Source organism: Aulonocara stuartgranti (genome assembly GCF_965226115.1).
Source record: "Aulonocara stuartgranti genome assembly, chromosome: 7".
NCBI lineage: Eukaryota > Metazoa > Chordata > Actinopteri > Cichliformes > Cichlidae > Aulonocara > Aulonocara stuartgranti.
The window spans coordinates 13,408,095-13,433,835 of NC_138945.1; the positions used below are offsets into that span (position 1 = coordinate 13,408,095).

The window sequence follows — 25,741 nt, forward strand, 5'->3', positions numbered from 1 at the left end:
GACCGATGGTGATTTTTCGTTTTTATGGGCTGATGTTTTTTCTGGGTTTTTTGTAACGGTATAAACAATGAGAGGTGGTGGATTGACCAGATGCTGGCCGATGTGTAAAAATAACTCCGTTGTTTGGTGGTGGCTATGGCGGAGCTTCCACAGAGGCCAGCAGGTGGATGAGGGAAAGGGGAGGCAGGAGGAGGAGAGACCCGAGGCGGCCGCAGGTCCGAGTGTCAGGTGAACTGAACTTCAGGTAAGAAGTTATATGACCTGCAGTCTGTCTGGGTCAGATATAAACCAACTTTAGGGGTAGTTTATTTTCGTTGTGCTGACTTTTTACTGTCAGTTACAATAACTCGTACTGCGTGAGCTAGCATGACAGTTTCTATACAGCTGGGTGGGTGCTATGATGTTACCAATAGTGAACTTTATTTTATTCATAAGGTTAGTTAGTAGAGTTGCCAACCGTCCCATAAAAAAACGGAATCGTCCCGTATCCAGAGAAAATATTACGAGTTTTGTATTGAGCTGAAAGGAAACGCAGTATGTCCTGTACTTCAGCCAGAATGGAAAAAGACACAAAGCTGGAGTTATTCTGTCTTTACGCTGCACAGCTGCTTCTCCTTCTCCTTCTCTCATTCTCTCCCCCTCCCTCTCCTGTTGCTACTTCAGTCATGATCAGTGATCAGCTGATCAGCTTTTCTCTCTCATTTATTTATCGCCCACTTTGCACCAGAAAGAGGAAACCAGCGGATGTTGCGCTAAACAACAGCAGCACGTTTAAGCTTGATCAGCTGCTGTTAGAATTTATTTAATATTATTTTCTAGTATCTGCTGATGTTTGCTGGTAAAAGCTGCTGGTCATGATATCGGTTTGGATATGTGGTGAGAGGGAAACATGAAGATGAAACCAGGAGATGTCCTTACTGAATCATCAGAGCTGAACAGGTGATGGAGAAACAGCTTTATCTTTAGGTGACATGAATGAGTTGAAGGGAAGTTATGAACTGTTTCTGAGAGACAAATAACACCAGGATCCTTTGTAGCTGACAGCTGGTAACTATGCAGGGGCGGGTCTAGCAAAGTTTTGCCAGGGGGTCAGGTAGGGCATTAACAGGGAAAGGGGGGCACAAAGAAATACTTTTCTTTCTTGTTCTTATTTAAAATGTCTTGCTTTTAATAAATAATTATCTGAATCTTACAACCAAAGTTTTTATCTGACATAAAATGTATAGAAATCATACATATACCAACAAGACAGTGTATCACTGTCACAACAGCGTTTGCTTTCATTCAAAGGCCCTATGGCTTTAATACCTGGTCTCTTGTCAAAATGCCCGGGCCGATTTTTTGTCCCAGTCCAGCCCTGGCTGGTTCTCACCTGAGTTAACATCTAATTGGATCTGATAAACAACCGTGGAAAAAAGAAAAGAAAAACCTCAACATGTGGTCAGCAGGTCCCTCCATAATGATCATGTTTACGTCACTTAATGTATTATTCTAATTGCCTGTGGGCATTTTCTTTCCAACAAAATGAATGTTTGTAGTTTCAGTGGATTTAACAAGGATTCATTATTCATTCAATCACCACAACACTTCCTTACTTATAATTCTGCTCTGTCCAAGCTGTAAAGAAAGCTTTTCACCAATTTATAAAGATATTTAACTTTTGCAAGGTTTGATCAAGGTTATAGATGCTGCATGTATAATTGTCAAACACATCCCTTTGGGCTACATGGAACTCAAATGGCTGCTTTGCTAAACCTGGGATAATTATAAGATCAATTATAATCTACTTGCATCCTGCAGATTGTTCTTGTATGCATATTATAGAGTGAGGCAAACCTCAGCAATATGACCTTTTTTTCTTCTCTTTTTGTTAGACTTCTCTATTAACCACGGATGTGAATATGTGCCCTCTTGTCTTGAATGTCTCTTCATTGTTGTATGTTTGCTCTTTTACTTTACTAAAATTAAGGTAGCAACACTGCATTCAGCAAATTAGTTTTTTATCAGGTAAAAAACATTATCCAATATATGGCAGTCATTTGTTACTGAAAGAAGTTAAATCCTGTCTGAATTTTACACCAAACGCCTTTCCTGATCCAACCTCGGTTGTGTCTCTGGTTGAAATTAATCAAGTGGCCATTCACTTGCCAAGCAAATATGTAAAACACTACACTATGTCCAACAGATGCAAAGGAGCTCAAGACTCAACAGCCAACTCAAACAGTGTTACCATTAAGTTAATACGGTTGTGCCACATTCATAAACATTCACAACTCTGTATTTGGGGATGTACACATGGATCATGTGGAAAACTATGATGATGCAAATATTTAATAAATTCATGCAGCTTAAAGCAACAATATACAACTACACCGCCTGTTAACATCTTCTCTAATTCACTTGAGATTTTACTGATTTTGATTAATATCATCTTAAGGAGAATTTATTGTTTTAATGAAAAACTGCTTGTTTTTCAACATGCATATTACATCTTATATTTTATTCATGTTTTTCCTGCTGAAAGTGCACTTTAAAAGTGATTCACAGAATAACTAAATGGCAAGAATGAATAGAACAAGCTGACATCAATTCATATGAAGAAATTCAGAGTAATATATGTGACTGAGTGATATTTCCATTGAAAGCAGCTCACATTATTCTGCTTGTAAAGACATGACTGCAGGGTTTTCGCTGTCCATTCAACTTTCAGTGTGCCACGGTTGAAAAGGTACGCCTTTAAAAAGGTCTGAGAGGAGTTAATTTGGTTACCCATGATTTATGTGAGCTCGACCACACCTACTGCTATATTAGTGCTTCTGGCCATTAAAACCTGACTGTCTGCTGGTCCACAGGCACATAAATTCTGTACTTGTGCTTGAAAAAATGAGGCATTAATTGAAGCTGACTGCTGACTGTAGTAAGTGAACTGTTAGCAGTAATGTGTTGTTCAAGTCTGGACTGCAATGTGCATGCCTGAAGTCATTTTCACTGTAGAGTAGCACACTCATTATCTTTTGACAAGAACATTGTTAAGAGAAAAGAATGACCTCAACCTCTTGCTTCTGGACCAACCAGTCATTTTCCTGATCCTGCAGACTGCATCTCAATTCCAAGTAAGTACAGAAGGAAAATAGTTTTGCTCCACAGTTAGCACATTTTATTGTCCAAATTCCAACTATATCTGCTACCTGCCTCATTAATGTCCAAGCATCAGACATTAAATCGGGCAGTGGCTGCTGAGTAATGCCTCACTTACTTCACAGCTGACTGCTTTTCTTCTTTCTCATCCCTTTCCTCTTCAAAAGAATATCCTGTCCCCAATGCATGTAAATGTCAGAGGTTGCTGTCATTGCAGACAATGTGGCAACCTGACAGATTGATATCTGCGACTTGGTGTGTGTGTGTGTGTGTGTGTGTGTGTGTGTGTGTGTGTGTGTGTACTTGTTTTCATGACATCTTAGGACAATTTTATGATAACACACTCACAAAATGAGGACGCTCAGAAAAATGAGGACATTTTTGAGGTCCTCATTTTTCTGAGCCTTCTAAAGTGTTCTAGAGGCTCCCAACATGCTCCCAAACCAAAAATCTCGAAAGTCCTGAAACATCACAATTTTATGAAAAAGTGTGTTTAAGTGTGTTTAGCGTTTTTGCTCACTTTCAGTTTCGCCGCCTACTGGCCAGTTTTGGAACTTAACACACTTTAAACACACTTTCAGTGACGTCACTCTGCGAGTCCTCATATTGTAGGTGTGTCAGACACAATAACACATTTGACCCAGGTTATACCCTTCTGGGGCTTAGCGGACACATGCGTTGGCAGCACCTTTTAGTTCTTATGTCCAAAGTCGTATTCAATGTTGAAATGGAGGTGAACTTTATTTCAATCATTCGTGGAATAGTAACAGATGAATTTTGAGGCTTCTGAAAATTGTTCGTTCAAACCTTGCCAATTAAACAATCATTCTAACACACATCAAAAACATATTAAGGTGAGCTATAAGCAAGGGTAACAACAGTTAAATCAGGCAAATCTTGACAAAAATGAAGGTCTTTAGATTCAGTTATCAGTACCTGCACAGCTTGGTTTCTTTTGTTGTTGACAAAATGTATCGAAATATAAAGTTTCAACATTTGTCTAATTATATTACTATTAATTAATGAGTCTTACTTCTCAAGATCAATGCACAAATTGTCTGACCTTCACTATGCAGAATGATGTGTGTGCAGATTTTGACCCTTGAAGAGTTTATATTAATCTACATTAATATAATTGCATCTGCAATCTGCAGTTGAACTTGGAGATTCCTGCCGCTGTCATCTGATTCAGTATGATCATCAGGCTCAGTCTCGACTCTGTGTATCTACAAGAATTGATGAAAAAAGTCAACACTTTATTAATTATATTTTAAATTCAACTTACCTTATACTTTTTACAATATAGTATAAAATGCATATTGTTTCTTTAAAAACTAATAACACACTATTAAAAACTGCAGAATGCACAATTCCAGCTTCATTTAGTAATTCAATTAGTAAATAAAAGTGAGTAATTAAGTCACTTAATTAACTAAGCAACTGTAAATGTCACAGAAGTACAATTCAATTTCAATTCAATTTTATTTATATAGCACCAAATCTCAAAAAAAGTCGCCTCAAGGCGCTTCATAGATACAGAGAAAAACCCAACAATCATATGACCACCTATGAGCAAGCGCTTTGGCGACAGTGGGAAGGAAAAACTCCCTTTTAACAGGAAGAAACCTCTGGCAGAACCAGGCTCAGGGAGGGGCGGCCATCTGTTGCGACTGGTTGGGGTGAGAGAAGGAAAACAGGATGAAAGACATGCTGTGGAAGAGAGACAGAGGTTAATAACAGATATGATTCAATGCAGAGAGGTCTATTAACACATACTGAGTGAGAAAGGTGACTGGAAAGGAAAAACTCAATGCATCATGGGAATCCCCGGCTGCCTACGTCTATTGCAGCATAACTAAGGGAGGATTCAGGGTCACCTGGTCCAGCCCTAACTATATGCTTCAGCTAAAAGGAACGTTTTAAGCCTAATCTTGAAAGTAGAGATAGTGTCTGTCTCCCGAATCCAAACTGGAAGCTGGTTCCACAGAAAAGGGGCCTGAAAACTGAAGGCTCTGCCTCCCATTCTACTTTTAAATACTCTAGGAACAACAAGTAAGCCTGCAGTGTGAGAGCGAAGTGCTCTAATAGGGTGATATGGTACTACAAGGTCATTAAGATAAGATGGGGCCTGATTATTTAAGACCTTGTATGTGAGGAGTAGAATTTTGAATTTAATTCTGGATTTAACAGGAAGCCAATGAAGGGAAGCCAAAACAGGAGAAATCTGCTCTCTTTCTAGTCCCTGTCAGTACTCTTGCTGCAGCATTTTGGATTAGCTGAAGGCTTTTCAGGGAGTTTTTAGGACATTCTGATAATAATGAATTACAGTAGTCCAGCCTGGAAGTAACAAATGCATGAACTAGTTTTTCAGCGTCACTAAGAGACAGGATATTTCTAACTTTAGAGATGTTGCACAAATGAAAGAAAGCAGTCTTACATATTTGTTTAATATGTGCATTGAAGGACATGTCTTGGTCAAAAATGACTCCAAGGTTCCTCACAGTATAACTGGAGGCCAAGGTAATGCCATCCAGAGTAAGAATCTGGTTAGATACCATATTTCTAAGATTTTCAGGGCCGAGTACAATAACCTCAGTTTGATCTGAATTAAGAAGCAGAAAGTTAGCGGCCATCCAGGTCTTTATGTCTTTAAGACATTCCTGCACTTTAACTAATTGGTGTGTGTTATCTGGCTTCATGGACAGATAGAGCTGGGTGTCATCTGCATAGCAGTGAAAATGTATGCTATGTCTTCTAATGATACTGCCTAGGGGAAGCATGTATAATGTAAACAGAATTGGTCCTAGCACTGAACCCTGTGGAACTCCATAATTGACCTTAGTGGGTGAAGAGGACTCTCCATTTACATGAACAAATTGTAGTCTATTAGACAGATATGATACAAACCACTGGAGTGCAGTACCTGTAATATCTACAGCATGCTCTAATCGCTCTAATAGGATATTATGGTCAACAGTATCGAACGCTGCACTAAGGCCTAGCAGGACAAGCACAGAGATGAGTCCACTGTCAGAGGCCATAAGAAGATCATTTGTAACCTTCGCTAAAGCGGTTTCTGTGCTGTGATGAACTCTGAAACCTGACTGAAACTCTTCAAATAAGCCATTCCTCTGCAGATGATCTGTTAGCTGTTTGACAACTACTCTTTCAAGGATTTTTGATATGAAAGGAAGGTTGGAGATTGGCCTATAATTAGCTAAGACTGCTGGGTCTAGAGATGGCTTTTTGAGTAAAGGTTTAACTACAGCCAGCTTGAAGGCCTGTGGTACATAGCCGATTATTAGAGATAGGTTGATCATATTTAAGATTGAAGCATTAATTAATGGCAGGACTTCTTTGAGCAGTTTTGTAGGAATGGGGTCTAAAAGACACGGAGGATTGGAGGAAGTAATTATAGAAGTTAACTCAGAAAGATCAATTGGAGAAAAAGAGTCTAACTTAACATCAACGGTACTAAAAGTAGCTGTAGATAATGTTACATCTGTGGGATGATTATTGGTAATTTTTTTCTCTAATGATAAGAATTTTATTTGTGAAGAAGTTCATGAAGTCATTACTAGTTAACGATGGTTGGCTCAAAAGAGCTCTGACTGTTTGTCAGCCTGGCTACAGTGCTGAAGAGAAACCTGGGGTTGTTCTTATTGTCTTCAATCAGTGACAAATAGTAAGATGTTCTGGCTTTGCGGGGGGCTTTCTTATAAATCAGCAAAATATTTCTCCAATTATGATGATCCTCTAAATTTGTGACACGCCATTTCCTCTCCAGCTTACGAGTCATCTGCTTTAGGCTACGTGTTTGAGAATTATACCACAGAGTCAGGTACTTCTGATCTGAGACCTTAGTTTTCACAGGAGCTACAGTATCCAGAGTCATATGTAGTGAGGAGGTAAAATTATTATTAACAAGATAATTGACCTCTGTTGGGGTAGCGTTCAGATAGCTGCTCTGCTCTGTGTTGGTACAGGTCATTGAAGATGATAACAGTGGGTGGATTACATTCTTAAACATAGTTACAGCGCTTTCAGAAAGACATCTGTGATAAAGTCTACTCTCCACTGCTGTGTAATCAATTATTGTAAATGTAAATGTTATCAGGAAATGATCAGACAGGAGAGGGTTTTCAGGAAACACTGTTAAATGTTCAGTTTCTATGCCATATGTTAAAAACAAGATCTAGAGTGTGATTAAAGTGGTGGGTGGGTTCTTTTACATGTTGAGAGAAGCCAATTGAGTCTAATAACAGATTAAATGCCATGTTGAGGCTGTCATTCTTAGCATCTACATGGATGTTAAAATCACCCACAATAATTATTTTATCTGAGCTGAGCACTAAATCAGATAAAAAGTCTGAGAAATCAGAGAGAAACTCTGTGTAAGGCCCAGGTGGACAATTAGATGATAACAAATAAGACTGGTTTCTAAAATTTTTCAGCTGGGGTGGACAATGCTAAGCATCAGGCTTTCAAATGAATTAAAAGTCTGTCTTGGTCTTTCATTAATTAATAGGCTGGTGTGAAAAATTGCTGCCACACCGCCCCCTCGGCCTGTGCTTCGAGGTTTCTGGTAGTTAGAATGACTCGGGGGTGTTGATTCATTTAAACTAACATAATCATCCTGCTAAAACCAGGTTTCTGTAAGGCAGAGTAAACCGATTTGTTGATCAATTATTAAGTCATGTACTAACAGAGACTTGGAGGAGAGAGACCTAATATTTAATAATCCACATTTCACTGTTTTACTCTTTAGTTAGGATGTGGATACTGTATTGTTCTTTCTTTGTAATTGTTTATGTTTAAGTTGTTTGTTGCTGGTTTTTAGTTTGTTTTTTGTCTTTTTGGAAGCTGACACAGTCTCTATGGAGATGGGTTTTTGGGGGGGTAGCAGGAGGAGAGAAGCTGCAGAGAGGCGTGTAAGACTGCAACTCTGCTTCCTGGTCCCAACTCTGGATAGTCATATTATGGGGGGTTTAATTAATTTGTCCATATTTCTAGAAATGAGAGCTGCCGTCTCTCCTTATAAGACCAGGTTTCCTCCAGAAGGTTTGCCAATTATCTATGAAGCCCACATCGTTTCTGGGACACCACTCAGACAGCCAGCAATTTAAGGAGAACATGCGGCTAAACATGTCACTCTTGGTCTGATTGGGGAGGGGACCAGAGAAAACTACAGAGTCCCACATTGTTTTGGCAAAGTTACACACCGATTCAATATTGATTTTAGTGACCTCCGATTGGCGTAACCGGGTGTCATTACTGCCGACGTGAATTATGATTTTACTGAATTTACGTTTACCCTTAGCCAGCAGTTTTAAATTTCCTTCAATGTCGCCTGCTCTGGCCCCTGGAAGACAATTGACTATGGTTTCCGGTGTCTCTAGCTTCACATGTCTGAGAACAGAATTGCCAATTACCAGAGTTTGACCCCCGACGGGTGTGTCGCCGAGTGGGGAAAAACGGTTAGACATATGTATGAATTTGAGGAGTGGACCCAAAATGCTGACACAAAGGAACGTGAAAGAAAATTTGAATATTAACAGAAAGCAAGCCGTTTATTAATCTCTACTTTTAAGATTAGGCTTCAAACTTTCCTTTTTGCTAAAGCATATAGTTAGGGCTGGATCAGGTGACCCTGGATCCTCCCTTAGTTGTGCTGCAATAGACGTAGGCAGCCGGGGGATTCCCATGAAGCACTGAGTTTTTTCCTTTCCAGTCACCTTTCTCACTCACTGTGTGTTAATAGACCTCTCTGTACTGAATCATACTTGTTATTAATCCACAGCATGTCTTTGTCCTGTCTTCCTTTTCTCACCCCAACTGGTCACAGCAGATGCCCGCCGCTCCCTGAGCCTGGTTCTGCTGGAGGTTTCTTCCTGTTAAAAGGGAGTTTTTCCTTCCCACTGTCGCCAAAGCGCTTGCTCATAGGTGGTCCTATGATTGTTGGGTTTTTCTCTGTATCTATTATTGTGCGATCTACTGTACAATATAAAGCGCCTTCAGGCGATTGTTGTTGTGATTTGGCGCTATATAAATAAAATTGAATTGAAATTAAAAGATTACAAAACAAAAGGCAGAGGTGAAGCTAAACAATAACCTAACCTGGGGAAAATATTTTTTATTAAAAAAAACAAACAAACCATGAAACCTGACATGGATACAAAGATACCTGGAACATGGAAACGTGGCACCAAAAACAACAGATGACCTGACACTGAACAAATGAGGACAGGACTTACAGTGGCTTGCAAAAGTATTCGGCCCCCTTTAACTTTCCCACATTTTGGCACATTACAGCCACAAACATGAATCAATTTTATTGGAATTCCACGTGAAAGACCAATACAAAGTGGTGTACACGTGAGAAGTGGAACAAAAATCATACATGATTCCAAACATTTTTTACAAATAAATAACTGAAAAGTGGGGTGTGCGCAATTATTCAGCCCCCTGAGTCAATACTTTGTAGACCCACCTTTTGCTGCAATTGGATTCCATTAAAATTGATTTGTGTCACGGCTGGGAAGGCGAGCCGTGTGGTGTGGAGGAAGGAGGACCCAAGATGCAAGCAGTGGATGAAAATGCTAGTGAAGTTTATTTACAAGGTGTAGTGGCAAACAAGCAGTGGGGCATGACAAATAACTGAAGACACCTAAACTGGGAAGAACTAAAATAACAGACCTGGGTGCATACGACAAAGGGATGCGCGGCAGCCGCCGAGCAGGACACCGAGTAACAGGCAGGAGAACACACAGGGCTTAAATACACACACCAGTAATCAGGGGATGAGAGACAGGAGGGCAACACGGCTGGGAGGAATCAGAGCTGACGGGACAGGGGAAACGTAAACTGAACACACTCACATCAGACAGAGACCTTCACAATAAAACAGGAAACTCAGACACGGGGAACCAAACAAGACACAGAACTAAACAGACAGATTCACAAACAGACGGGGTGACAGCATAGACAGAGACACAGACTCAGAGGCAGACCAAATATAACACATAGAACTCAAACAATAATAATCATCATCATCATCATCATAATAATAAACTAAAAGCGCTGGGTCACCGACCCAGGACCATGACAATTTGTGTTTGTGGCAGTAATGTGACAAAATGTGGAAAAGAGGGACGAATACTTTTGCAAGCCACTGCAAGTACACAGAGAGATAATGAGGGGATGAGGAACAGCTGGGACAAGGGGAAACAAAACTAGACTCACTGCATTTAGGACAAAGACTTTCCCAATAAAACAGACATCACAAGGGTAATCTAATAAACAAATGAACTTAGCAAACCTAAAGAACTTATAAATAAACATCGACATCTAAACAAACTAAAACTTAAAACGCTGGGTCAACAGACCCAGGAAAGTGACAGTAAAATCATTTATTATACACATTATACTTATTTTCTTAAATTGCTTATCTATTATCTGTATTTTAACTTGGGGGTCTAGGGGTGCTGCATGTTTATGATAACACACTGACAATATCAGGACAATTTTAGCCTTACTCTATCAGTGAACAGCATGCCCATGCTAACTTAAACTAGACCAGCAAGCTAACCCCATGTGTATTAAGTGTTACTTCAGAATAGGAACCAAACAAATTAACGGAACGAAATTAACTGTAACAGCAGTTTGCAAAACATTGTGACAGTTCTCAAGTGTTCCTACCTCAAATCCAGCACGTGTTGCTGTGTTTTTGTTGTTAAATGGACGAGGAGAGACCGTGGCTGGTGAGAGGATGCAGCATTTCGTCAGTGGAGCATAGAACGACGTCTCTGATTGGTCAAAAAGTGAGTAAAGATGCATCTGATTGTTCGAAAGCGTCAACCAAAGAGCTGCTGGTCACGGCAAGATACAAACTCGCCGGAGCTCTGCGTGAACGGCACATCCGGGACCTTCAGCACTCAGGAGAGATTTATCTTGAGGTATGTATTTACCTTTGATATCCATGCGTCGACGAAAGCTCCGCGAGGTAAAGTTGTATGTTTAACAAGCTAATTAAGGTTAGTTAAACGGAATTAAAACAATACACAACCGATTTGAACAAATTGAAAGTGGTGAATGATGATAAATGCTAAAAAATTACTTAAGATTTATCTTTAACAATAGATATTAGAAGTTAAATTTAACTGTTTTTAAATTCCCACCGGAGTTAAAGGGACCTGCGGCCTTGCATGTGCTCTGCATCTTCAACTGCAGAGACAGTCAGTCTAAGCTCAGTGTAGCTAACTGCAACACACTTTTTTTTTTCAACACAAGATATGCTTGGGGGGATTTAAATGATAATATTAATGTTTTCTTATTCAGCACAAATCAATAATATTATAGTTATTTGCTCACGGTCTGGGTCTCTGGCCCAGCGTTTCTGATGTTATTCTAAGGTTTTTGAGTTTCTTATGTTTAATGGCGGGTTAGTTGAGTTTGGCTTAACGTTATTAATATCGTTTTAAGGAGTTTATGTTAGGGCTGTATATTACCACGTTTGTATTTTCATGCCATGTTTCCTGTTTTATTTTGAAAGAGTCTGTTGCGTTCAGTTCATTAATCTCACTTCCCTGTTGTGTCAATAGAATCATTTGTGCAAGCTACTACCCTGCTGTCCCTCTGTCGTGTCTCAACCTCCAACAGGAAAGTAGAAGTCCTCATATGGTAGGACCAGTGATTGTAGTGTGTGTTACACTGTCCTCATATTGTTTTAAGCTGTGAAGGACAGGAGTGTGTTTCAGTTGCCTTCCTCATGTGGTAGGACCAACAACTCTAGTGTGTGTTACACTGTCCTCATATCGTTGGGTAGCAGAACCGTACAGTGTTAAGTTTCTATAGAATCTGGTATAAGGAAGTCAGATCCTTCTGTAATAATATTCACTGATACAAATATGATCTGTAGTTAATTAAATAGTCGGGATTTATACTAGAGAATGTTTCTGACGTTATATTGTTGTCTTTTGTTGCAGACACCAGGTGCCGAGGTCCTGCCTCAACCTCCTTCAGACCAATTGGTGAGTGACACACCCACTTCATTCTTCCAACAGGTGAAGATGGATGTTGCAGACAGGACATATCCTAACTTTTGCAGCCGTTACGATAATAACGCGCTGTTTGCACGATGAGCACAGCTTCCAAGCTCCCCTAAATTGACCGTGCGCTTCGTGTTGTGTGTGCGCGAGTCTGTGCATTTAGTGGCGTCTGTGCAGAAATGACTAGTAAGACAAGGCTGCAAACTATTCTCACAGACTTCAAGTGTGCACTTGAATCCAAAACGATCTCTCTCTCTCCCTCCGGCTCTGTTGAGATGCCACTGGGAGAGTAACGACTGCCCCTCCCCCCCTCTGCTCAGCAAACAGGTGGCTGTTTTTGCACCCCTCCCCCTCTGCTCTGCAAACACGTGGCTGCTTTTGCACCCCTCCCCCCTCTGCTCAACAAACACGTGGCTGCTTTTGCACCCCTCCCCCTCTGCTCTGCAAACACGTGGCTGTTTTTGCACCCCTCCCCCTCTGCTCTGCAAACACGTGGCTGTTTTTGCACCCCTCCCCCTCTGCTCTGCAAACACGTGGCTGCTTTTGCACCCCTCCCCCCTCTGCTCAACAAACACGTGGCTGCTTTTGCACCCCTCCCCTCTCTGCTGAGGGCAAAAACAAGGCTCATGTGCAAAGTGAAGCAAAATAACATTGACAGAGGTTCAGAGAAAGGAGAAAAAAAACGGAGCAGGCTCCCGTTGTTCACTTCAAGGAGGCGGCTCTACGGGCCGTTTTGTTTGTGACCGACACACACAGTATATATATATATTCTCAATCACATTCACACCACTCTCTTATATCAGTTCCACTACATCAAGACTATTTTATGGTGGTCAGCTGTTTTATTGTCATGTATTTTGCATAGTAAGATAACCATGTCCTCCATTCAAAAGCACTGAAAATGTCTATGGTGGTGCTGTACCTAATATTGTGCTCATTTGATCCAAAACCTATTTTTCCTTTATTTTGAAGGCTGAGGCTTAGATCCATTAGGTATTCACGAGAAAGGCATTATCGCATGTCAGGATTACAGTATATCGAAAATATGTGATTATAATGGGAGTCAATGGGGCCCAAACGGATACAAGGGTAAAAGGAGGTAGTACATATGTGAATCTTCTTTACTATACACCACACCATAGAGGGGATCATTGAATTTCAAAAATAATCCTAAAACACACATCCTGGCCAAGTTTCATGCAACTAGTCTTTAAAATGACTGATATATTGAGAATCAAAAATCCAAAGTTACCCAAGCGGGTCCCTTTTTTCGCTAGGGTAAAACGAGGGTTAAATAGTCGGGATTTATACTAGAGAATGTTTCTGACGTTATATTGTTGTCTTTTGTTGCAGACACCAGGTGCCGAGGTCCTGCCTCAACCTCCTTCAGACCAATTGGTGAGTGACACACCCACTTCATTCTTCCAACAGGTTACACATTATTTTTTTGTATTTGGCATCAAGTATATGTGTCAGTTGGGCCTAGTGCATAAATGAAATGCACTTTAATTGTACTAAAACAATCAGTTTTAGTCGAAGTTAACCAAAACCAACATTAGCATTAGGATAAAGTAATTGTCTATACCATTTGTTAGTCCAAACTTTCCCTTAAAGCATCAGCTTGATCTTTATTCTGACAAAATTTGATATTTTTGTCGTTTTACACATGTTTTTGTCAAAATAAGCTCCCGCTGATCAGTTTACATGATTTAATTTCTGGGGAAATAGATGGCTGTACATCAGTGTTGGGTTTAGAGCTTTTATTGACAACAGCAGGAGAAGTTAGAAGTCAGGAATGTGAACTCTACATGTGTTCAGTCGTCATGTCCTCATATTGTTTTAAGCTGTGAAGGACAGGAGTGTGTTTAAGTAGAAGTCCTCATATGGTAGGACCAGTGATTGTAGTGTGTGTGTTACACTGTCCTCATATTGTTTTAAGCTGTGAAGGACAGGAGTGTGTTTCAGTTGCCTTCCTCATGTGGTAGGACCAACAACTCTAGTGTGTGTTACACTGTCCTCATATCGTTGGGTAGCAGAACCGTACAGTGTTAAGTTTCTATAGAATCTGGTATAAGGAAGTCAGATCCTTCTGTAATAATATTCACTGATACAAATATGATCTGTAGTTAATTAAATAGTCGGGATTTATACTAGAGAATGTTTCTGACGTTATATTGTTGTCTTTTGTTGCAGACACCAGGTGCCGAGGTCCTGCCTCAACCTCCTTCAGACCAATTGGTGAGTGACACACCCACTTCATTCTTCCAACAGGTTACACATTATTTTTTTGTATTTGGCATCAAGTATATGTGTCAGTTGGGCCTAGTGCATAAATGAAATGCACTTTAATTGTACTAAAACAATCAGTTTTAGTCGAAGTTAACCAAAACCAACATTAGCATTAGGATAAAGTAATTGTCTATACCATTTGTTAGTCCAAACTTTCCCTTAAAGCATCAGCTTGATCTTTATTCTGACAAAATTTGATATTTTTGTCGTTTTACACATGTTTTTGTCAAAATAAGCTCCCGCTGATCAGTTTACATGATTTAATTTCTGGGGAAATAGATGGCTGTACATCAGTGTTGGGTTTAGAGCTTTTATTGACAACAGCAGGAGAAGTTAGAGGTCAGGAATGTGAACTCTACATGTGTTCAGTCGTCATGTCCTCATATTGTTTTAAGCTGTGAAGGACAGGAGTGTGTTTAAGTAGAAGTCCTCATATGGTAGGACCAGTGATTGTAGTGTGTGTGTTACACTGTCCTCATATTGTTTTAAGCTGTGAAGGACAGGAGTGTGTTTAAGTAGAAGTCCTCATATGGTAGGACCAGTGATTGTAGTGTGTGTTACACTGTCCTCATATTGTTTTAAGCTGTGAAGGACAGGAGTGTGTTTCAGTTGCCTTCCTCATGTGGTAGGACCAACAACTCTAGTGTGTGTTACACTGTCCTCATATCGTTGGGTAGCAGAACCGTACAGTGTTAAGTTTCTATAGAATCTGGTATAAGGAAGTCAGATCCTTCTGTAATAATATTCACTGATACAAATATGATCTGTAGTTAATTAAATAGTCGGGATTTATACTAGAGAATGTTTCTGACGTTATATTGTTGTCTTTTGTTGCAGACACCAGGTGCCGAGGTCCTGCCTCAACCTCCTTCAGACCAATTGGTGAGTGACACACCCACTTCATTCTTCCAACAGGTTACACATTATTTTTTTGTATTTGGCATCAAGTATATGTGTCAGTTGGGCCTAGTGCATAAATGAAATGCACTTTAATTGTACTAAAACAATCAGTTTTAGTCGAAGTTAACCAAAACCAACATTAGCATTAGGATAAAGTAATTGTCTATACCATTTGTTAGTCCAAACTTTCCCTTAAAGCATCAGCTTGATCTTTATTCTGACAAAATTTGATATTTTTGTCGTTTTACACATGTTTTTGTCAAAATAAGCTCCCGCTGATCAGTTTACATGATTTAATTTCTGGGGAAATAGATGGCTGTACATCAGTGTTGGGTTTAGAGCTTTTATTGACAACAGCAGGAGAAGTTAGAGGTCAGGAATGTGAACTCTACATGTGTTCAGTCGTCATGTCCTCATATTGTTTTAAGCTGTGAAGGACAGGAGTGTGTTTAAGTAGAAGTCCTCATATGGTAGGACCAGTGATTGTAGTGTGTGTGTTACACTGTCCTCATATTGTTTTAAGCTGTGAAGGACAGGAGTGTGTTTCAGTTGCCTTCCTCATGTGGTAAGACCAACAACTCTAGTGTGTGTTACACTGTCCTCATATCGTTGGGTAGCAGAACCGTACAGTGTTAAGTTTCTATAGAATCTGGTATAAGGAAGTCAGATCCTTCTGTAATAATATTCACTGATACAAATATGATCTGTAGTTAATTAAATAGTCGGGATTTATACTAGAGAATGTTTCTGACGTTATATTGTTGTCTTTTGTTGCAGACACCAGGTGCCGAGGTCCTACCTCAACCTCCTTCAGACCAATTGGTGAGTGACACACCCACTTCATTCTTCCAACAGGTTACACATTATTTTTTTGTATTTGGCATCAAGTATATGTGTCAGTTGGGCCTAGTGCATAAATGAAATGCACTTTAATTGTACTAAAACAATCAGTTTTAGTCGAAGTTAACCAAAACCAACATTAGCATTAGGATAAAGTAATTGTCTATACCATTTGTTAGTCCAAACTTTCCCTTAAAGCATCATCTTGATCTTTATTCTGACAAAATTTGATATTTTTGTCGTTTTACACATGTTTTTGTCAAAATAAGCTCCCGCTGATCAGTTTACATGATTTAATTTCTGGGGAAATAGATGGCTGTACATCAGTGTTGGGTTTAGAGCTTTTATTGACAACAGCAGGAGAAGTTAGAAGTCAGGAATGTGAACTCTACATGTGTTCAGTCGTCATGTCCTCATATTGTTTTAAGCTGTGAAGGACAGGAGTGTGTTTAAGTAGAAGTCCTCATATGGTAGGACCAGTGATTGTAGTGTGTGTGTTACACTGTCCTCATATTGTTTTAAGCTGTGAAGGACAGGAGTGTGTTTCAGTTGCCTTCCTCATGTGGTAGGACCAACAACTCTAGTGTGTGTTACAATGTCCTCATATCGTTGGGTAGCAGAACCGTACAGTGTTAAGTTTCTATAGAATCTGGTATAAGGAAGTCAGATCCTTCTGTAATAATATTCACTGATACAAATATGATCTGTAGTTAATTAAATAGTCGGGATTTATACTAGAGAATGTTTCTGACGTTATATTGTTGTCTTTTGTTGCAGACACCAAGTGCCGATGTCCTGTCTCAACCTCCTTCAGACCAATTGGTGAGTGACACACCCACTTCATTCTTCCAACAGGTTACACATTATTTTTTTGTATTTGGCATCAAGTATATGTGTCAGTTGGGCCTAGTGCATAAATGAAATGCACTTTAATTGTACTAAAACAATCAGTTTTAGTCGAAGTTAACCAAAACCAACATTAGCATTAGGATAAAGTAATTGTCTATACCATTTGTTAGTCCAAACTTTCCCTTAAAGCATCAGCTTGATCTTTATTCTGACAAAATTTGATATTTTTGTCGTTTTACACATGTTTTTGTCAAAATAAGCTCCCGCTGATCAGTTTACATGATTTAATTTCTGGGGAAATAGATGGCTGTACATCAGTGTTGGGTTTAGAGCTTTTATTGACAACAGCAGGAGAAGTTAGAGGTCAGGAATGTGAACTCTACATGTGTTCAGTCGTCATGTCCTCATATTGTTTTAAGCTGTGAAGGACAGGAGTGTGTTTAAGTAGAAGTCCTCATATGGTAGGACCAGTGATTGTAGTGTGTGTGTTACACTGTCCTCATATTGTTTTAAGCTGTGAAGGACAGGAGTGTGTTTCAGTTGCCTTCCTCATGTGGTAGGACCAACAACTCTAGTGTGTGTTACACTGTCCTCATATCGTTGGGTAGCAGAACCGTACAGTGTTAAGTTTCTATAGAATCTGGTATAAGGAAGTCAGATCCTTCTGTAATAATATTCACTGATACAAATATGATCTGTAGTTAATTAAATAGTCGGGATTTATACTAGAGAATGTTTCTGACGTTATATTGTTGTCTTTTGTTGCAGACACCAAGTGCCGAGGTCCTGTCTCAACCTCCTTCAGACCAATTGGTGAGTGACACACCCACTTCATTCTTCCAACAGGTTACACATTATTTTTTTGTATTTGGCATCAAGTATATGTGTCAGTTGGGCCTAGTGCATAAATTAAGTGCCCTTTGATTATATTAAAATAATCAGTTTGATTGAAAGTTTCCCATATTCAACATTAGCATTACTTGTTTGTGAACATCTTAGGAGAAAGAAATTGGCATATCATTTGTTAGTCCTAACTTTCCCTTTAAAGCATCAGCTTGATCTTTATTCCTACTAAATTTGATATTTCTGTGTTACATTGTCCTCAGATTGTTTTAAGCTGTGAAGGACATGAATTTGTTTTTTTGTTTTTAGCCTTTCTCAATTGGTAGAACCAACAACTCTAGTTTGTGTTACATTGAAACTGAACAGCAGGGATGTTTGTCATGAAGATAATAACACTCTATCCGATTTCAAACAATCACACTGTGATGAGTATTATTAGTAGATTATGTTCACATGTAAAATATTCATATCAAATGGTAAATATCCTATATTTATATAGCGCTTTACTAGTCCCTAAGGACCCCAAAGCGCTTTACACATCCAGTCATCCACCCATTCACACAGACATTCACACACTGGTGATGGCAGCTACATTGTAGCCACAGCCACCCTGGGGCGCACTGACAGAGGCGAGGCTGCCGGACACTGGCGCCACCGGGCCCTCTGACCACCACCAGTAGGCAACAGGTGAAGTGTCTTTCCCAAGGACACAACGACCGAGACTGTCGGAGCTGGGGCTCGAACCGGCAACCTTCTGATTACAACTCTTGAGCCACGATCGCCCCTTAGCCCCTTAATGTAGAATTACACACTGCCCAACGCTGACTTTGCCTACAATGCAGAGAAAAAAGCAAACAGACCTATTGCATGCATTGATTCTCATATTTCACTGTTACTTTTCAAAGGCTCAAGGACCAAGTATTCCGGGGGTTCCAAGCCACACGCTTTACTCAGCTGCCCTGGACAACATGAAGGGCACCTCTGCCTCAATCACCCTGGACAACAAAAACATTAGCAACACTTCACCAAGAAGGGGTAAAGGCACCAAAATACAAAATGTTTTAGGTTAATATACTTGTGATCAAAGAACAAGTTTGTTTTCAGACATGACACTATTCAGAGCTTTTATCATAAATCATTTCATCTTATTTGATTCCCAGCAGAACACAGCACTTCAAATGGTTCATTCCAAGCATCCTTAAAGGAGCAATAAGCAATATCTTTTCACTGCTAGGTGTGCTGTTTTGCACTGCCTGTGAACCAAACCAAAGTCTATGGCTGGAGATCAACACAGAGAGAGGGATTGTGACTTCATGCTGTACTCCAGATGTAATTACACCTCTAGTTCTTCACATAGTCATTTTTAATTCCTTCAACCTAAGTATGATGAATTGTGCTTATTGCTCCTTTAAAGTGCTCCAGTAGAAAGCAAGGTTTAAGAACATTTTGTATTCACATTATAAACTAGAATATTTTCTATCTTTTCTTGCATTCACATTAAGATATTTTCTTTTGTTTCCATTTATGACAGCTGGGACGGTGAGAAGCAAGTGGACAAATGATGAAGTGAAGGTTGCTGAGCGGCATGTTTCACTTCATAAAAAGCTGCAAAGTACCAGGTAAAAAGGAATGTGACTGCTGCCTCCAAGCAGAGCCGGCAGCTCTGAAAGGCAGAGACTGGGTTGTCATAAGGTACTACAGCCACAACAGGATCATAGCATTAAAAGAAAGATGCAAGAAAAAAAGAAACAAGCAAGAGAGATACTTTGTTACTTCCACAGTTATGTCAGTATTGCAGTTTTCTGTATTGCATTGTTCTTACTCATAAATCTGTGGTTTATGCTGGGTGCTTTTTGCAATTAAATGATAAAAAAGGCAGATAATGTTCCACGTTTTTATTCACATGAACATTCACTACAAAATGAATTAATGCATTACAATATCAAGACTTAAAAAGTAGACTGACCACATTTGACCCATGTCTTTTTTTTTTTTAAAAAGTCTTTACACAGCTCAGATTTACTGTTTTATTAACACATAAATGTCTGATATTTCTGTCAGAAGTTACCCAACTGATGAGCATTACTATTGTGCATCCATGTCTATTATATTGTAATCTCAAAAGGAGCCAAGCTAAAAATGCAGAACCTACCGTTACCTGGTCCTTATAAGTCATGTATACTTGAAAATTATGTGTTTCCATGGGCTTCACAATTCACCTAAACATGAAATATCTGTGTGTGACCTTATGGTACTCATAAGTCACATAAACCTGACAGTGTCCTCACAAGTAGCATTAAATTCAGGTTTGACCAAAATTTAGCCCTAGCCAAAATCTCAACAGATGGGTGTGTTCCTGGAAGCATGGGTCAAATTTTTTGAGATCCCCATGCCTCTAGGACCTTCGGAAAGGCACGTTCCCATTTGTCACATTTTTGTCATACGTACTGATATATCACGAAAACACGTATGTGTGTGTGTGTGTGTGTGTGTGTGTGTGTGTGTGTGTGTGTGTGTGTGTGCTTATGTGCCTTGAAGGGTTTGAGTGAAAAACAAAGGTGGGGGGGTCAGGGAGAAAGGAAATGTTCAGAAATGGCAGACACTTTCAGCCCATGAGTCACTACACTCAGCGGGTAGCACACACACATGCTGTCATCATGAGTCAAATCACTGCAGTTACAGCCTGGACCATCTGCAAATAAACAATTTTTATGCCATGAAAAAAAATTCCGTTATAGCAGAAAATTAATTTGCGCTTAGATTTTGCTGTAAAAAAAACCCCAAATGATCTGTATGAGTAAAGTCAGTAATATATCTCTATCAAAATATTTTGAACTGTAAGGAAATAAATTTGGGATATTGAATTTGCATATACGTTTGCTAGTCACAAAACTACAGTCAGCAGGTTGCAAGCTTAGTTCAGCATATAGAAAACAGCTTGCCTTTGAGCAAAACTACAAAAAAAAGGGAAAAATCTACTTAAATCTGTTTCACAAAGAAATGACTAAAATGTCAGAATTTGCTTTTATGCTTCACATTAATTGTGATCAGGCTTGTTGATGTTAATGTAATGTGCTACTGGCTTCATATTTGCCATGCAAAGGCACCAACTATTCCATAGTTAGCATCAGTCAGTCAGACTACAGATAGTTATAGCAGAGAATATTGTTAATTTATACTGCACATAATAGATCACATAAATCATGAATTAGAGTTCCAATTGGTTGTTCCTCATCTCTGCATCATCACTCTGCACACACACACATGCACGTGCATTATAAATTGACCATTGAGACGAGAGCTCACTGCATTAGAGAAGATCAATGTGCACTTGGGCTCTGCAGCAGGGCATGACACTCCTATCTGGTTCTCAATGTCACATGCTAAAAAGGCCAAACCGCTTACACATGACAGCATGTCAGCATTATCCCTATTTTCACCCCATGCCCTTTTGGTGTGTCTCATTTACTGATTTTGTAGCAGTGATACCATTACAACGGAGCTGCTCTACTCATAATTAAGCTGCACTGGTGGGTCTCCATGGGCCACCAGCATTCAACTATGTGAATGTAGTTGTAAAACTTTATGTAAATGATATTTCTTTAGTCATATATTGTATGTATGTATCAACCTTGCAAATAACACTATGGGATTTCTTTTTATTTAAAGTTATATTTCGTTGGTATTTTTATCTTAGTAGTGTCTGTCTGCTGCCATCCTCTTGGGGCACATAGAACCAACCATGAATGAAAATATAAAACTTTCTCAAATCTTTTTTTTAACCAAGTGAAAACAGTATGGAGGTTGGGGTGATGGATGGGTCAACAAAATGCTGGAAAAGCATTGTCCTCTACTCTTAACTAAGAAAAATTTAAAAACCCATAGTATGATCTTTCCAATCCTCATAGCTGTCATTTATAATTGTCAAAATTAATTCAACCTTAATTAACAGAGTGCAAACTAGTTACATAAATTACAAACTAGTATGTGCATTCAAAGCAGTTGTGGGATACTTCGTGTGTGTGGGCCCTGCACTTTGTTTTCTACACTCACTGAAACAGAAGCTCCTTGTCATTTTAATCTCAATTAGCTTGGAGTAAATGGGTTCTAATTTTTTTAATTTAAGGTTATTTTTGTTATATCATGGGTAGTAGTGTTTACTGATTGGAAGGTTTGTGGATTGGTGACTGGCTCGTCCTGTTCATGTACCAACTTACTCTTGGCCAAATTGAAGCTGAACTCCAAGTGGCCCCTGATGCATATATACACCATGTAAATAGCACTTCTTTGCTGTAATGCTACAATATTTTACTGTTTTAAGAATCCACCATGATCCATCAAAGACCAGCAGGTGCCTTGGGAATATGGTGGGAGCACATAAAGTTCTCATGGCAGCCTGAAAGTACCCATATAACTCTATATAATGTATGTAATCTATAATCTATATAATCTATCTATATAATAAGAACAGACATGACATCTGTAGACTGACAATTTCAATATTCCTAAAACTACTATTTAGCTAATTTGACTCATCTCAATATTAAAATCAATCTAAATAGTACAATCAATATGCAAGAATTTGCATGCAATTTTATGCAATGCTATAAAATTTTCATTTTTGTGCATTTTTGTATAATTTCCAAAAAAAAAAAATCCAATTCAAGAAAAGAATGACATGTTATTCTTATGACTAAATATCAAAATGGATTCAATTTGAACCAAACACAATGTGAGGTTTAAAGTATAGTGAGCAAAGAGCTAAGGGAGCTGACATTGAGCAATGACCAAACAGATGACATCAAAGATACAATCAGTTAAGATGACCTTTCCCTGACAGATGGCAGGTTACAGTCCACATCAATGTGTCAAGAGCTCAGTGACTCGAAAAGACCTCAGTGGCAAACTGCTGCTCATTTGAACTGAAAGGGACCTGCAGAGGTGTGTTGGTCACCTATAAGTGATGCTTCTGGACACATAGGAGGGAGTGTATTTATAGAACCACAAGAAACAAAGCTTCTGGTTCACAAGCAAAATTGCAAAATGTTAGGGAAGAAAACCCTACAAATGCATATCAGGTTACAAAGCCACAATCTGTTCCATGTTTATGATGAGAGAGATGATGTGCTTTCCTGAGAAAACCACATAAGAAGACCACACATCTTGAACTCCTGCCCTACACCAAGGACACATGTCACCACATTAAGCCTGGCTTGATTTAGAACTTTTTTATAGTGTAAGTTGACAGAGAGGTGAAATTGGCTCCAGGGATCACTGGCACTTACATGTACGTGTGTGTGTGTGTGTGTGTGTGTGTGTGTGTGTGCGTGTGTGTGTGTGTGTGTGTACACTGAGATTAGAGGTCATAACTTGTGAGATGAAGCCAGGGTTAATGACTCTATAATGATGGCGGAGAGTGACAGAGAAATTTAAATCTACTGTGCTGGAATAAAATATAAATAGTAGACAATAGGAATAAATGACAAACAGGAGAAATATATAAAGTCAAGAGGGATATACAAAATAAGAAAAATATATACAAACAACTATTGCTTTGGTTTAATAAATGCACAAAAATATGTGTTCATGTGCTTGTTCATTCAATTAGCCTGCAAGTGTTACTTAAAATGCTTATAGGTCTTCTACAATCACAACTCTCGCCAGTTTCTTATTAACATTACAAGTACTGCATTACGTACTATAATAAACATGCATACACTTTTTCCCCGTGAGTTTCCGACATACGCGTGCCACAGACTTTATATTCAGAGTGAGTGGCCCAAAAGAAAACCATTGCAAACTGAAGCAAAGAAAAAGGAAACCCAAACAGTATCTGTGCTGGGGCCATAAAGGTCGTAGTCTTAGTCTGTTCTTGCAGTCAACTGGTCTCCCTTAGTTTTTGCTTCAGTATTTACTCATTATCCAAAAAGTACCTTTCATATTAGTTTTTAAACTACACATTAAATCACAAATTAGTAATCCATCACAAAACATGAAGATGCAAGCTCTTTTGGTTGTGTACAAACTGACACTTCTGTTTACTGCCATCTTTACTGTGTTAGAAATGCACAGTAATTGGAGTTATCATTTGTACCTGACTTATGGGTGGCTGTAGCTCAGGAGGTAGAACAGGTCACCTACTGATCGGAAGGTCAGTGGTTCAATCCCTGGCTCCTCTAGTCTGCATGTCAAGTATCCTTGGGCAAGATACTAACCCTAACTTGCTCTCCGATGCATCCATCGGAGTATGAATGTCGTTAGAAAGCACGAAGTGTAGATAAAGTGCTTGTGAGAATGGGTGTGATTGGGTGAATGAGGCATGTTGTATAGAGTGCTTTGAGTACTCCGTGAGAGTAGAAAAGCGCTATATAAGAATCAGTCCATTTACCATTACTTAGCATCATTCATTATCTTTCAGAGGGATGTTTTTAGTCACTCCAATGATTAGGATTTCACATAATAATGGATTGGATTTATATAGCCCTTTTCAAGGCACCCAAAGCGCTTTACAATACCACTATTCATTCACTCTCACATTCACACACTGGTGGAGGCAAGCTACGGTTGTAGCCACAGCTGCCCTGGGGCAGACTGACATCCCACAGATGTTCAATTGGATTGCCATCCAAGGAAATTGGAGGCCAAGTCAACACCTCAAATGTGTTGTTGTGCTCCTCAAACCATTCCTGAACCATTGTTGCTTTGTGGCAGGGGGCATTGTTCTGCTGAAAGACGCCACAGTCATCAGGGAATATCATTTACATGAAAGTGTGTGGTCTGCAACAATTCTTATATCCACATGGATGGCAGGATCCAAGGTTTCTTGTTAGAACACTGCACACAAGTTAAGTGAAGCACGCACATCCAGCTATCTAGATGATGTAAAAGAAAACGTGATGCATCAGACCATCAGGTCACCGTCTGGCATTGCTCCATGGTCCAGTTCTGGTGCTCACATGTTCATTGTTGGCACTTTCAGGAGTGGACAAGGGTGTGCATGGGCAATATGATTAGTCTGTAGCCCATATCCAGCTTGAGCTACAGTAGTCCATCTGTTGGATTGAACCATATGGACCAGCCTTCACTGCATCAGTGAGGTTTGGCAATCCATGACCCTGTCGCTGGTTCACCAGTGTTCCTTCCTTGGACTACTTTAGATCGATACTGACTACTGCAGATTGGAAACACCCAATAAGAGCTACAGTTTTGGTGATGCTCTGACCCAGTTATCTAACGATTAATTTTGCCATTGTCAAATCTGCAAAAAAAACTTACAATAATCCTTATTTCCTGCTTCTAACACATCAAATTTGTGGACAGAATGATGCTTCCTAATATATTCCACCCATTAACAGCTGCAATGATGAAGAGATAATCAGTGATTGTTGTATATAATACTTTTCTTGTCTTACTTACCACTCAAAGTTTTTATGACTAGAAGTCACATTTCACCACGTGTTCATTCAGTGCTTAGTTCTACACATTTTATCTGCTTCACAACCAAAGCCAGTGTAGACTCACCAAGTAGCCTAACATGCTTCATTTAACTCTTGGACATCTCAGTCAGCATCGGTGACAACCCCAACCCTGGGCAATCCCACTTTGCATTTTTCATTTTTATTGCATTGTTGTCTCTGAGTCCTGGCAACCAGGGAAAAAAGAAAAATATAATTCTAACTGACACACAACAAGAACTTTTTCCTCAAAAAGAGAAGTCTGTTTTGCTTTTCTCCAATTGAGGTTTAAGGTTAGGGTTGCCAATACCACCTATGATGACTTGAATCAATTGAAAATATTTGTCAGTACTGTCAAATAAAACCAGAAGGCTTTAAGAT

General features: G+C 39.3%; 2 protein-coding genes across 4 annotated transcripts in view; one reads left to right on the top strand and one right to left on the bottom strand.

Moving 5' to 3' along the window:
* rph3aa (rabphilin 3A homolog (mouse), a) overlaps positions 1 to 25,741 on the bottom strand; it is a 65,166-nt gene that overhangs the window by 25,654 nt on the left and 13,771 nt on the right. The window lies entirely within an intron of this gene.
* On the top strand, positions 10,870 to 19,789 carry LOC309709837 (uncharacterized protein). The gene is made up of 11 exons (XM_082538715.1): positions 10,870 to 11,093; positions 11,739 to 11,817; positions 12,123 to 12,167; positions 13,539 to 13,583; positions 15,312 to 15,356; positions 16,152 to 16,196; positions 16,992 to 17,036; positions 17,832 to 17,876; positions 18,812 to 18,941; positions 19,141 to 19,235; positions 19,438 to 19,789. Exons 1-11 carry the CDS (start codon positions 10,969 to 10,971, stop codon positions 19,447 to 19,449), a joined length of 711 nt encoding a protein of 236 aa, XP_082394841.1. The 5' UTR covers positions 10,870 to 10,968; the 3' UTR covers positions 19,450 to 19,789.

Excerpts from the sequence above, each read along its gene's own strand:
- LOC309709837 (XM_082538715.1), top strand. The coding sequence starts at position 10,969 with ATGCATCTGATTGTTCGAAAGCGTCAACCAAAGAGCTGCTGGTCACGG. Across the intron at positions 15,357-16,151 it reads AACCTCCTTCAGACCAATTG|ACACCAGGTGCCGAGGTCCT; the intron begins GTGAGTGACACA and ends CTTTTGTTGCAG. Across the intron at positions 17,877-18,811 it reads AACCTCCTTCAGACCAATTG|GCTCAAGGACCAAGTATTCC; the intron begins GTGAGTGACACA and ends TACTTTTCAAAG.